The 15,437-nt window shown below is 41.5% G+C and overlaps 1 protein-coding gene across 1 annotated transcript in view; it reads right to left on the bottom strand.

Annotated features, from left to right (window-relative positions):
• Positions 1–15,437, bottom strand: part of ABCE1 (ATP binding cassette subfamily E member 1) — a 64,709-nt gene that overhangs the window by 13,538 nt on the left and 35,734 nt on the right. The window contains exons 12-17 of the mRNA XM_077476974.1: positions 14,955–15,014; positions 13,205–13,263; positions 12,458–12,568; positions 9,806–9,948; positions 9,581–9,703; positions 3,647–3,758 (exon numbers count right to left, since the gene is read on the bottom strand). Coding sequence (XP_077333100.1) covers positions 3,647–3,758; positions 9,581–9,703; positions 9,806–9,948; positions 12,458–12,568; positions 13,205–13,263; positions 14,955–15,014 — 608 coding nt within the window. The remainder of the gene's footprint in view (positions 1–3,646; positions 3,759–9,580; positions 9,704–9,805; positions 9,949–12,457; positions 12,569–13,204; positions 13,264–14,954; positions 15,015–15,437) is intronic.

The raw sequence follows: 15,437 nt of genomic DNA, 5'->3' as shown, positions 1-15,437 counted from the left end.
AGAGTGGGAGAGGAGGTACATAAGGTGGCGGGATACGCAGATGATATCTTACTGTATGTAACTAAACCTAGGGTGACATTACCAAACATAATGAGGAAAAATATGGGGAATGCTCAAACTTTAAGATCAATCCCATAAAACAGAAATACTAAATATAGGTGTAGAATAAAAAAAATAAAAAAAAGGAAGGAATTGCACTACAAAAGGGAATTCCCATTCAGGTGGGTGGGAAGAGAACTATCGTACTTAGAAATTAAGCTGACACCTGCATTAGAGAAGTTATACTTGGCTAATTATGGGCCATTACTGAATGAGATCAAAATGGAATTTAAGAAAATATCAATGAGACCCCTGTCCCGGATGGGAAGGATGAATATGTTAAAAATGATTATCCTTCAAAAAATAATATACAAGTTCCAAACGATACCAATAGCAATGTCAAAGTTTTTTTTGGAAAACAATGATGCTAAAATATATATGGCAAAAAAAAAAAAAAAAAAAAAAAAAAAAGGAGAAATGTTTAAACTTCTTTACTGGTAAAAGAGAGCTTTTCCCATTAGAGCTCCTTTGGCTGTATTTATCCAGATTGTCTCCAAATAGCCGTTTCACCATGAAAGGGTAAACTGGCTAATCGCTTTTTACACGGTGCTTCAGCTGACCAATTTTTCAGCCATAGAACTCTGCGAGAATGCACTAGTCCAAGCATAAGCTATGACGCTTGAATGATAGAATCTTTCATAGCATCTACTGTAAAACATTGCTGGGTCTGCTCATCAGGCAGAATTTTAAGTATCTCCACAAACTGTTCCTTAATGGACTGAGATACACCAATTGCCGCAAGAAGCGGCTGCGCTACTGAACTTGCTAAAGACACATTGTTTTTAGAAAGAAGTTCCAACTTTTATCTGTTGGATCCTTTAACATTAGCGCATTATCCACCGACCATGTGAGACTGTTGTTCACTGAAGCGATGGCAGCATCAATTGCTGGAAGTCCCTCCCATTTCTTATAGAAATCCTCTTCCATAGGATAAAGTGTGGAGAATTTCTTAGGGAGGAAAAACTTGTTTATCTGGATGTTCCCATTCAGAATACATAAGCTTTTTTTTTTAGCCATGCATGAATAGGAAAAGCATACTCAGATGGGGGTGGTTTTAATGATCCCAAATTAGAGGTGGGTTCCTCAAGAGCCTGCGCTGCAGGCAGCAAAAAAGTTGAACAAACCAATTTAGTAAGAGTGCAAAAGCAACCTGTCTTGTGATGCTACTCCTATATTAGGATCCTCAGAAGAGGATATATAAGTATTTGCCAAATCTTTGGGAAGATCTACCCGATACCCTGCACCTCAAAAAGAGGGTCCTGAGCACTAGATGGGGATCTGCTACGTTTAGCCCCACTATGGAGAGATATCATAGCATCAATCTTCTTCTCCAAATTACAAATGGTAGAAGAAAAAAACTCTTGTGTGGTATATACAGGGACTGAAGTTTCTAGTGCATCTGCAACAGTCTCCCCTGATGGCTCAATCTGTCCGGCCGTATCACCTCTCGTATCACGAGGAGGATGACATTCTTTTGGAATAGATTTAGTTTGTTGTGAAACAACTGACCCTTTAAAACCCTTAGAGGAGTTCCTGGTCCCTTTACCACTCAGCCTGAAGCACAAAGCAGAGACACTACTAGCAAAACAATGTACACTTCTAGGTTATAGCCCAGCGCTATAATTTGCTATTAATACCTAGCCTGGCAAAGTAATAATGTGTCAGAGGCAATGCCTGTGTCACCAAACTTGAAGCAAGGCAACCTCCTGCTCATGTGTCCCTCCACAGCCAGGAGCAGCTACACACACAGTGCTTTTAAAATGTCCTCCACATGTGGCCAGCATCTGACGCTGTTAGCCCCCACCCCCTGCGCTAACTACGGCCCCCTTTCTTTCAAAAGAATGTGTCTTCCTGCGCAAGTGGCAGACTTCAGGCGCCTTGCTAAAAGCGGATATGGAGGCGGGGGTAAAAACTACCATTGAGCGGCTGCGCGGTTTGTCTTTTTTTTCCCAAAAATAAATGCCTTTGGCATACAAATCCCCAGAAGGGGAAGATACCAACATTGGAGGCGCAGGAGGAGAACCAGTCCCCCCTTTCTTACTGGAGGATCTGCTTGTGGCCGGAGGAGAGGAGAAACGAAGGCTTCTGATAAAGCGCTGTTTCCCGCATCAGGCGGCGAGTGCTCAATACAGCCCCCAGTGGTGACACATAGGCATGACAACATTATAACTCAAAAGGAAAAAAATCTTAAGAAAATCTCCACTAACTTTTCCTCGCTACAGGGTTATCTGAAATAAACCCAATCTTCACCCTTCATGGTGGGCTCCGAAACCTTCAGGAACAAAGGAACCTAGAGGTTACCCACAATCCTGGACCTGCAACAGCACCCTGCCAGTAAAACTTTATGGTCTTACTACCAAAAAGTACTGGATCCCAGGGTCCAGTTCTCTAAAAAGAGAAGTGTTCGCAAGCAAAACCTTGTTTCTTCGGACACGAGGCCCAGGTACCATTCCTTTAGCCCAGGAAAGGACACGCTGAACGGAGCCGGTCAGCATGGCTAGCCCCAGCAAGGATTGCTTCCAGTGGAGCTCAGCACAGCACATCTATACTCGTGACCAACACCTTAGACACTGGCAAAAAAACGGAGAACTCCCAGTAGTGGGCGGGGTTATATAGGGAGTACAGTTCTTGCCTTAGGGTGTGCAAGTGTCCATCACCTATCAGTGGCCCTATAACCCACACAGTAAGTACTATGGCTCTGTGTCCCCTGATGTATGAAAATAAATCACTTTATCCCAGTCCTCAGCAGGTCAATCCCTGCACCTTTTGCAGAATATTGGTCTGTCCCCGATGTCTTTTCTGGAGAAAAGTGGCTTCTTTGCTGCCTTTCTTGACAACAAGTCATCTCCTCACTGTGCATGCAGAGGCACTCACACCTGCCTGCTGCCATTCGTGAGCAAGCTCTGCACTAGTGGTGCCCTGATCCCACGCAGCTGAATCAAATGTAGGAAACGGTCCTGGTGCATGCTGGACTTTCTTGGGTGCCTTGAATTGAACCTCTCTTGAAGTTCTTGATGATCCGATAAATGGTTGATTTAGGTGCAATCTAAGTAGCAAACATCCTTGCATGTGAATCCCTTTTTGTACAAAGCAACGATGACTGCACGTGTTTCCTTGCAGGTAACCATGGTTAACAGAGGAAACACAATCAAGCACCACCCTCGTTGTAAAGCTCCCTGTATATTATTTAAACTTAATCAGTGATTTCCAGCCTTGTCCTCATCAATACTGACACCTGCGTTAACAAGAGAATCACTGACATGTCAGCTGGTCTATTTGTGGCAGGCTGAAAAGTTTTTCGGGATTATGTTCCTTTTCATGGCAGAGGGACAATTAATCGCAAATCATCTGACCACTCTTCCTAACATTCAGGAGTATATGCAAATTACCGTAATATCTGAAGCAGACTGAAAAATAATATTTGTGCCATTCTCAAAACTTTTGGCCAGGGGTGTATACTGTGATTTTGGATCTCCATTAGGCAAGGAGATTAAACACAGGTTTTTGATTCATAAACACTATTTTGCAGGCTGCTCTGCATACTTACTTTAATAGAATTCATTTTGTTTATTCTTGGTCTGTAGTTGTTGGGGTCTCTCCTAAATGTGATTTCCAGCTGAGACAAAAATTTGTTCATTCCAGCAAGAAGTGTCTGAGGGCTGCAAAAGAAAAGCAACTTATTTAACAAGTATTTACAGTAAGAAATGTCAGGTGAATGAAAATAAATCCAGTGCCAGTTAAAATTATATTGTTAAAAATAACATTTCCATACACACATTGTAACCTGCCCAATGTTACGTTAACTGTTATGTTGCCAATATTAAGTGCTTCAGCAAAAGGGAATGATGATCAGCAGCAGTCCAAGATTCCCTTTCACCCTCTGATTAGCGGACACAATATGGCTAGGCTCCACAAACCTGTAGAGGTTGAGCCTTCAGTCATATACATGGCATCCCGAAAGTATTCACAGCGCTTCACTTTTACCACATTTTGTTAGGTTATAGCCTTATTCCAAAATGGAATAAATTCATTATTTTCCTCAAAATTCTACAATCAATAACCCATAATGACAATGTGAAAGAAGTTTGTTTGAAATCTTTACAAATGTAGTAAAAAAAAAAAAAAAAAAAAAAAAAAAGAAGATATATATATAAATAATATATAAAAATAAATCACATGTACATAAGTAGTCAGTCTTTGCAATGACACTCAAAATTTAGCTCAGGTGCATACTGTTTTCACTGATCATATATATAGAGTTACATATTAGGCGAGGTTGAAAAAAAAAAAAAAAAAGGCCATCAAGTTCAACCTGTGTGTGGGATTTTATGTTAGTATTACATTGTATATCCCTGTATATGTTGTGGTCGTTCAAGTGCATATCTAATTGTTTTTTTAAATTATCGATGCTCCCCTCTGAAACTACTGCCTGTGGAAAAGAATTCCACAACATGAATCGTTCTTAAGGGAAAGAACCTCTACACACTTTAAAGTTAAACCGCTTTTCTTCTAGTTTTAATTTATGGCCGCATGTCTTAATAAAATTCCCTTTTGTGGAAAAGTTTTATCCCTATTGTGGGGGTCAATGGTATGGTATTTGTAAATTGAAATCATAGCCCCTCAAGCGTTTCCTCTTGAGAGAGAACAAATTCAGTGCTCGTAACCCATCTACCTACCTCATAACCAAGGTCCTCCACCCTTGTTTTGTTGCCCTTCTCTGGACTCCATCCAGTTCCAGCACATCCTTCCTGAGGACTGGTGCCCAGAACTGAACAGCATACTCCAGGTGCGGCCAGACCATAGTCTTGTAGAGTGGGAAAATTGATTTCTGGAGTTAATCCCTTTTTTAATGCATGCCAAGATTCAGTTTGTTTTTCTTACAGCAGCTTGCCATTGCATGCCATTGCTGGGCCGGTCGTCTACTAGGACTCTACGGTCCTTTTCCATCCTAGATTCCCTCAGAGCAGGTTGTAACACGACCCCTTCGTGGTGAAGGATCAAGTATGGTTCCCTGACCGAAAGGGCCACCAACTCCGATACCCTTCTAGCTGAGGTGATGGCCATCAGGAAGGCTAGCTTGCGTGACAGTGACATTCTAATGGAATTTCCTTGATAGGCTCAAATGTTTGTTCCTTTAAACACAAACAAATTCAAGTTCCAAGGACACATAGCTGACCTAACGGGGGGGGGGGGGGAACAAATGCGTTGCCCCCTGCATAAAAGGTTCAGACCAGCGAATGGGAAAGGCTAAGGGCCTTTGGAAGAATACTGACAGGGCTGAAATCTGACATCTGATTGTACTCAAAGTCAATATGATTTCCACAGCTGACTGTAGAAAAGATAGTAGATCGGGGCGGCGTGGAAGCATCCATGGCCAGTCTATTGTCAGTCTCACAATCTCCAGGAACCAGGGCCTTCTGGGCCAGGCTTGTGCCACCAGAATGACTGGAATCCTGTGCAACAAATGTGGAAGGAGTAGGATTGGAGGGAAAGCATAAACCAGGGAGGTACTGGCTCCACAGAACCACAAAAGGAACATCTGCTCCGATTACCACAGGATTTCTTGTTCAGACATAAACTGCTGTAGCATGTTGAACCTGGATGCCAGTAGGTTGACCTCTGGCCGTCCAATGCTGGCAAATTTCCTGGAACATCTCTGGGTGTAGGGACCATTCCCAGGGAGATCTGCTGGCGGCTGAGATTATCTGCTTTCCAGTTCTCTCTACTCCTGGGATATGGACTGCCAATAGAAATCAGCAGCTGTTCCTCTGCCCAGGCTAGTATGTGGTTCACCTCCTTCAGAGCTTTACGACTCCTGGTACCTCCTTGGTGGTTTATTTAGGCCACTTTTTTCATTTTTCAGACAACCAGTCCTGAAGCTCCACTGTCCTGGACAGTAGGGTCAGATGTACTGCCCATAGTTCCAGGACATTGATAGGGCAGATTTGTTCTATTGCTTGACGATTTCCTCTGAGCCCCTCTTGGGTCGCTCCCCAGCCTGAGAGACTGGCATCTGTAGTCAGTACTCTCCAAACTAACGGGAAGGAAGGATTTTTCTTTTCGCATGTTCTGATCCTGTAACCACCAGTTTAGGCTTAAGCACGCCTGTGGATAAGAACATTAGATAATCCAGGGCTTGTCTTCTTCTGTTCCAAGCAAACAATGTCTTGTTGTAAAGGCCGAGAATGGAATTGTGCATTAGGCACTGCCTCGAAGGACACCATCCTCCCTAGAAGACTCCTACAGAGCTGAATGGAGGGTTGTCTGGTGCCCCTTTTCTGATGCACCTGATCCTTCAGGGCAAAGATCTTTACGGGTGGCAAAAATACCCTTGCTTGGACTGTATCTAGGATCAGACCTAAATACTTTAGACTTTGAGCTGGTCACAAGGTTGATATTTTATTTTTTTTGGTATTTATGATCCAGCCCAAGCTTTACAAATACCGCACTGTGCAAGTTATGCTCTGTTCTAGAGCCTGTAGTGCGTGATCTATGAGCAGGAGTTAGTCCAGATACCCAAGCCCTAAGATCCCTTAAAAGATCCAGTACTGGTGCTAAGACCTTTGTGAACACCTGGTGAGCTGTAGCAAGCCCGAAGGGTAGAGCCACAAACTGAAAATGTCGTTCATCTACTGCAAATCAGTCTTTTATATCGATGGAGGCTATAAAGTCTCCCATCTGGAGTGAGGCTACTACTGAGCGGACAGACTCCATCCAAAAGGAATGGATCAGTAGATACTGGTTCAGGGATCTTGGGTCCAAAATGGGCCTTGTGTCTGTTTGGTTTTCGAACCGTAAACAGGTTTGAATAACATTCGCGCCACCTTTTGGATACAGGAACCTCTACAATCACTCCTTGATGCACTAAATTATGTAGTTCCTGAAACAATAAGTCTTTTTGGAGAATCAGAGGGAATGGTGCATCTTAGAAACATCCGAGGGGGACCCCCCGCAACTCCAGCTTGTAACCGCGGGATGTATAGTTGAGGTGACCCACTCGTCCTGAACCATTGTTCTCCAAATGTCCGCAAAGTGCAGCAGCCTTCCCCCCACCCAATAGAGTGGGGACGTCCCCTCAAAAAGGAGGGCTTGGTGCTGGGTTTAGAAGAGTTTTGGACCCAGGTATTTTTCTGGCTCTAGCTTTGCGGCCTGTCTCTGGCTCTATCGCCCTGGTGCTGAGACACTTAAGGAAGCAGTCCCTGAGGATTTAAATGAGACACGCCTGGTGCTTTTCTTCAAAGGAAGTATAGAAATCTTCCCTCTGGAAATGTTTTGGATATACTTGTCCAAATGATCACCAAATAAATGTTCCCCATGAAAGGGGAAACCTGCCAATAACTTTTTACAAGGAAGCTCGGCTGACCAGTTCTTAAGCCACAAAAGTCTGCGCATATGTACAGACAAGAAAGCCAAACCGAGAAACCTTCTGTATTGAATCCTTTAAAGCTTCAACAGCTAAACAGCGATCAAGATCGCCAGATCATCCTCCCGGTTAGGCCTGTCAGGCAGTCTGACCTGATCCTTTATGGACTGGCAGATACCAATTAATGCAACAGTTGGCTGAATAGCTGAACTGGCCAAAGAAAAGGAAGCCTTTAATAATGATAATTTCTTGTCAACAGGGTCTTTCAAGCCCTCTGTTATCTACCGGACAAGTTCTTATTTAAAAAGGAAGAGATTGCTGCATCTATGCTGGCATGCTGCACTTAAACTTTTCATTTGTGGGATATAAAAGAGAAAACATCTTAGGAGGAACAAAAATCCTGTCAGGATGTTCCCAATCCGTATACACAGCCTGTTCCAACAGAGGGTGCAAGGGGAAAGCCTGAGCGGCCCAAAGAGGGCTCAGGGACCCCAAAGAGGACCGGAGGGCTCAGTAACCTCTGCGACAGAGGCAGACATCAACTGGATATCTTCTTGTCTAGATTGCTCAGAAGCAGACTCATCCGCCCTCCACAGAATCCTGAGCTTTTAGCTCTTCCCCCATCCTCTAACATTTCTGCTCCAAACTAGGAGGCTCTGTGGAGACAATCATGGCAGCAATCCTGTGTTCTAACCCGGTTAGGGCCGAGGACAGTTCATACACTTTGTAAACACCCACAGCCATCTCAAAATTCCCCCATATGGTCACTGCACACAGTCTCTAGCTAGATTGACATTGTTACAAACACTGGGATACCCCATAATAGTAAATAAAGGGGTTTTACTTACCCGTCCAGGCGCAACGCAGCTTAGAAGCTAAGAGCCCAATCTTCACCCATCACGGGGGGGTTTCTGTCACTTGAGGACCTTCCAAGGACTAGGTACCCTTTTCATGTGTAGGGGGTCCACTCCCTTGGACCTGTACAGCACCCTGCAGGAATGCCTTAGTGTTGTGGTGTCCTGGATTCCACCTCGCAGGTTCCAGGGCCCCGGAGGTCACATTACAGGCAAAACCTTGTAGGATCTTAAGACTCCTTTGCGAGGCTCGGGTACCACTTATTTAAAGCATAGAGCGCCTGTGTCAAATGGATCAGATCGGTCATTACCTTGATTTACTTAAAAACCGTTTGTGGGACTAGAGACTTGGAGCTCAAACAACCACGCCATCCACCTTGCAGATATGGTTAAAAACTGAAGTACTTGCTGTATGAGAGGGGTTATATAGTTTATCACTTCCTGCCTGAAGACCTTTGGTCTACCAGTGTCCATTCACCTGGAGATGAAGTATAACCCCCAGTAGGTAATGAATATTAGCCCAACTCTGTGTCCAATGAAAAATAAATAATTAATTTAATCCATTTTAGAATAAGGCTGTAACATAACAAAATGTGGAAAAAGTGAAGTGCTGTGAATACTTTCCGCATGTACTGTACAATGGATCTTAATGTCAGTAACCAGCTAAATTTAGGATGCATCTTCCCTGAGTGCATTTTTTTTTATTTTGTTTTTAAGTACACGTTATTCTCAATACAGAACTTAAGAAAATTCTCTAAATGATATGAAGCTCTTGGGAAAAAGCAGATTTTGAATGTTAATGTAAAAAAGAATAAAGAATTTCCTTCCCAAACCCAAAATGGAATCATCGATCTGGTCATAGTCCAAAACTTTTCCCGGCCAGATGTGAAACAAGGATCATTTATAACACAAACATCCTTCATATAAAACCCAATTAAAGTCATAAACTGATTTGCAAGTCATATAGACACTGTTCTAATAACTGAGAAGGCAACCATTTCCAATGTTATAGAAATCACAAATCATAACAAGGGTGCTACAGGGCAAAGACAAGAGAAAAAAAAAAAAAAAGGAGGGAAGGAAAAAAATAAATAAAAAGCGCGATTCTATTGGGCTTTAAATAACGTAAATTCTGTCTGTCAGTGAGGCTTTTTTAATTGGGCTGTTTGATTCGTCACCAGCATAACATTGGGTACAGGTTCTTTGTAATTTTTCTTGGTGTTTGGCTCATTTGCACATTTTCATAGAGGTATAAAAAGGCTACCTGTTTGCAACTGTATCCCTAGATGGGATGCCATCAAAGACGATAACACGGTCAGCAAGATAAGTGGCCATAATAAAATCGTGCTCCACAATAAATGCGGTCTTTTTGGCATGAAGAATGAATCTACAATGAGAAAATACATTAGTTTAAAGTTTAAAGAACATATTTCCTCAATACATGAAGATGCAAAAAAATAAAAATAAATAAAAAATAAAAAAACACTACCGTTTGATGACTCTGGCGGCCATGAGACGTTGTTCAGAATCCAAATATGCTGAAGGCTCATCAATTAGGTACACATCGGCAGGTTTACCCAAACACAGTGCCAAAGCCACACGTTGCAACTCACCTCCAGACAATGTCTGCACCTGTTGGGCATAATCAAACAATTCTCAAAGAATGTTCAATATTTGGGGTATAAACTATATCAAACATACATTAATCTCTCCATGACTGGAGGTTAACCACTTCACTACCAGGCACTTCCTGCCCAAGCCAATTTTCAGCACTGTCGGACTTTGGGTACAGTGTAGCATGACCACGCAATCGTCATTCAAACACTTTTTTTTCCTTCTGTTCCCTCAAAGCAGAGCTTTCTTTTGGTGGTATTTGATCACCTCTGCGGTTTTTATTTTTTGCACAAAAAATAAATAAAAAATAAAAAAAGGCTGAAACTGTTGAAAAAAAACCCCCAAGTTTGACTATTTCTGTTAAAAAGGTTTGTAAATATGTACGTTTTCTTCAATGATGGGAATGATGGGCACCGATATGGCTGCACTGATGGGTGGCACTGCTGGGCATCATGTTATATAATGGTGCCAGTCAGTGCCCATTTGTGGGCACTGATTGGGCATCATTTGCACATGTGGATGGCCATGGGGTACATACCTGGCCATCCACGTTGTCCCCTTCCTTGGTGGTCTAGTGTGGGCATCCAAGGGGGGGCTGCTCTGATAATCAGCGCAGACCCCCCGATCAGCTCTGCTCTACTCGCGTCTGTCAGACGTGAGTGAGGAAAAGCCGATCAATGGCTTTTCCTGACGACACTCTGATCAGCCATGATTGGACATGGCTGATAACGTGGTAAAGAGCCTCAGACACACCTCTCCACCGATCACCGCGATGCGCGCCACTTGCCGACCCAGCTGCCGTCATATTGCACAGGTCGGCACGATCCCGCAAACCGCTGTAAGTGTAGGTCAGCACCTTTAAGGGCGATAACAGGCAGGCACACTCTGCACAGCGGATGACCCTCTGCACGTGGCCAGGGGCCGCAATGCCCACCAGCCACTCACTATCGCGGGCACGAGAGCCAGAATGAGGATGTATGTAAACACACAGATCCCCGTTCTGACAGGACAGGAGACACAGATCTGCTGTTCCTACTAATCAGGTGCAAGTGCTGTTCAACTGCCTAGACACCACACGTGGAGATTGTTTGTTCCCAACAGCATAATATAAGACATATGTGCGGGTTTGGTGCGGGCCACCTATGGGTCCCTAGCATTTTCTGGCTGTGCATCTCTGTGGGGCGATCTTTCAATAATTCTGGCAGATAACAGCTTTGAGAGATATTTTTTTTATACACACACACCTACATACATTATATATATATATATATATATATATATATATATATATATATATATATACACACATATATACACACACATATATATATATATATACACACATATATATATATATATATATACACACATATATATATATACACACATATATATATATATATATACACACATATATATATATATATATATATATATATATATATACATATACATATATATATATATATATATATATATATATATATATATATATACACACACAAACTATTTACTCTTGATATGAGATTTATTCTCAGTTTTGTTCATTTACAAATAAATGACTACAGCTATTTGTTCTCCTTATATATGCCTCAAAAGGGAATGTTTTCCTGAAACATGTCAGGCGTTTTGGAGTTCACATTATAAAACCATATATGAAACCTTTGATCTTGTGCAGACTACATATATTTATGATTCCACGCATTGATATATGTATGGATTATATTATTATACTGTTCTGTAAAACGATTTTGTGTATCATTTTTGTGAATAAATTTGTAATATATTTTTTACTCATATTTTGGTCTGCCTTAAAAGTCCCGCTGTACCGGGGGGTACTGTGATCTCCCCGTTAGGGGATCTTTCTCTTTACACGTTTCGGGATGTTGGCGACAATGCTATTGGAAAGTTTTATGCTTTCCTTTATGGTTCATCACTTATATAACAAACCAAAATTTTGAGATTCTTTCCAGGAACCTTGCTAATTGCTTTTCAATAGTTCAGGCCCTTTTACATTGGTGCAAGCAAAAACCTATATGGCGATTGTGATGCGCTTTCAATGCATTTTTGGCACATGTTCTGGGATTCCCAGCATATCCCTTTGAACCTTGGACATGTGACTTAAAAACGCACCAAAAATGCACTGCGGGTGAATGATTAGTTTTCCATTGAATATCAATGTGCGTTTTTGTTGCACCAAAAATGAAGCATGCAGGACTTTTAAAAAACACACCGCACCCATAGCTTATTGGTTTAAAGAGTTCAATATAAAAGGATACATTTTTGTTAAGCACCAAAAGTACATCATAAACCAATCAGTATAAAAGGTCTAAGACACACAGCATTGAATGACAGTGTAGTCCGATAGTTAGAAGTGCACACTGCTAGCTCACTACAGCATTACAGATTAATGTTCCTAGTACACCTTTTCCTACTCCCACTATTGTTTTTAGCCACATCACTATATATTACAGTTTTACTCTGTGTAAGGCAATTTGTTTTAATTTTAAGGATGAAAGTAGAATACCTCTTGATCAATAATATTTTCAATTTGCATTGGCTTCATCACATCGGTTACAAACTGAGGATGGGTGTAGGCATCTCTAATCTTCTCATGTAGCAGTTGGCGGACACTTCCCTGTTTGTAACAAAATATTAGTATAAGAACATGCATTGACCAATTTGTGTTTTTTTCTATACCACTTTTGGCCTTATTTTGTGTAAAGATTAGTAACTCATAGAAACAAAACTGGGGCATACTATAATCATAGCAGAAAAAAGACCAATATTAAATTACCACTATATTTTGCAGTCTATACCTACGCTTCCACCTTAAAGTGGACCACGTTTTATATTGTGACCAGTGGCAAATTCAAACCACATTCGGTAAGAGAAGTTTCTCTATGTTTGTAAATGGGAGGTATACAGGCCAGTTCAGTAAACTTTGTGCCAATTACTGATCTAAGCCCGAGGCGTATACAATTTGACCCAGATACACTGAAAATGACTGCCTTTTTAGCCAGCAGACGTTGGTGGATTATGAAAGGCAAAGTTCCAGTGGCTGGGTATGAGTGGGGAAAGGTTCTGCTTGGAGCTCACATAAGGCCAATTGAAACCCTATTATTAGGGCAGGTTACCATTTTGACTTTATTATATGCAATTTTAAAATCTATCATACTAGGCTATTGGAAGTTTCTGAATGCATCAAATCCTAATACACTACAGGAAACGTTTTGCCCATATACAAAGTGACCCATTTTAGGTGTATACGTACTACTGACTTAGGACTGATTTTCTGTGGCTTGTAGCTCACATTAAGGAATGGTACGTCACCTGTAATGAAAATACACGAAAGCACATTTAATTCATCTAATCTGACAAGCCATTTTTACATCAATATAAACTACAGCCGGTATTACTTAGCATTCTCTTGCCCCAATGCTTATCAGTAAACAAAGTGTTACTAAACCCACAACATTAGAATCAGTCTAAATGCAGTAAAGCATGCTTGTTATACTCACCTAAAGGGTTAATCCAATGCATTGTGTAAAAAGACTATTTGATTCTGTCTTCTCTGATCCTCCCCTTCCTTTACTGTCCCCAACCCATCTGCTGATAGTACAGAGCTTTGGGGGTACTCTACACATGCTCAGTTTGGTGTGTATTGCTACACAGATTTAATTTGCATTATATATATATATATATATATATATATATATATATATATATACATACACATACACACACACACACACACACACACACACACACATACTTGTAAAAAGAGAAAAACGTTGACAATCATTTTCTCTTGGTGTATATGGAAAAATACCAGCAAAGCCTGTAACATGTACAGCCCTGAACTCGTAAGTCTAAATAGGGCAGGGGTACTTATGGCGGCAAGACCAGGAGCTCTCTGCTCTTTTACCAATCTAAGCTGCGAGGTAGGAAATAAAGCACACCTACATATGCCAAAAACCCTTTTTCCAGTTTATGAGCACTTTAACCACTTCCCACCTGGCCAATGTACATATACGGCCAGGTGGGAGCTCTCTACTTCTGAGAGGACGTTCAGGAACGTCCTTCAGAAGGAGGGGGATCGCGCGGGCACCGATCCCGATGTGCTTGTGTCACCCGGACACGGCGCATCTAGGATCAGCAGGAGGGCTCTGTGATTGGCCCTCCTGATCACATGATGGCCGTTTTCAATCACGGCCGTCATGTGATGTAAACAAACAGCCAGTTGCTAGGCAATCGGCTCTCCTCTCCTCACACGGAAGTCGTCGCTGAGGAGAGGAGAGCAGATCGCTGCAGCCGGCTGGTGATCAGTGAGTATGAGCTGTTTTTACAGCTTTTTACTAACTGATCACCAGTCTAGTATAAACCTACAGTGTAAACACACATGTCACCACAATACACGTCACCACACATGTCCCCAAAACACACATGTCCCCAATAAAAAGACATGTCCCCAAATAAAAAAAAAAAAAAAACACATGTCCCCCACATATGTCCCACTAAAATCACATGTTCCAATGATTATCTGCACACATATGTACATGATCACCTGCACACATATGTACATGATCATTTGTGTACATATGTCCGTGATCACACAAACCAATTATTATACACGTAACGGAATTTTTTTTTTACCAAAAACATGTAGCAGAATACATTTTGGCTTAAATTTATGACAAAATTTGATTTTATAGGATTTCTTTTAAAATAGAAAATGTTTTTTTTCCAAATTTCCGCTTTTTTTGCGCTTATATCGCAAAAAAAAAAAAAACAAACAAAAAAAAAAACGGAGTTGTGAATAAATACCACCAAAATAAAGCTCCATTTGTGCGAACAAAATAATAAAAATTTCATTTGGGTACAGTGTAGCATGACCGCGCAATTGTCATTGAAAGTGCGAGAGCGATGAAAGCTGAAAATTAGGCTGGGAAGGAAGGGGGCGAAAGTGCCCTGTATTGTAGTGGTTAAATACAGTATGAAAGCAAGGGAAACATTGATATTACCTCCTTCATCTGGTTTCAGCCTACCAGCAAGCATTCGAATAAAGGTAGTTTTGCCAGTTCCTGTTGAGAGAGAAAAAAATAAAAATAAAGACTTATTATTCTGGAATGAGTCCTCCAAAAAAAAAAAAAAAAAAGGTCATATGCACAAACGCGCCAAACTTTGTTGCTGAAAATTTGTATGTACCGTTTTGTATTTTTACAATAAAGAATGTTTGCATTGCACAAACATGCACTTTACAGGAATAATATGGGCTGGACTACTCCAGTTTATCAATGCAGACCAACTAATACTCTAAACATAATCATGGATTCTGAGCACTAGTACATTTTTAACCACTTGCCGCCCGCCATCAAATAACGGCGGGACAGTGCGACTCTCGTTCTGAGTGGACGTCATTTAACGGTAATCGGCTCTCCTCGCCTCACACAGTGTGGCGAGGAAAGCTGATCAGCATAATTTCCTCACAGGGGACAGTGAGAGAT

The sequence above is a fragment of the Lithobates pipiens genome, unplaced genomic scaffold, assembly GCF_037356315.1.
Source record: "Lithobates pipiens isolate NorthernLeopardFrog02 unplaced genomic scaffold, aLitPip1_a1.2 Scaffold_13, whole genome shotgun sequence".
NCBI classification, from domain to species: domain Eukaryota; kingdom Metazoa; phylum Chordata; class Amphibia; order Anura; family Ranidae; genus Lithobates; species Lithobates pipiens.
This window is presented reverse-complemented; position numbering and strand designations above follow the sequence as displayed.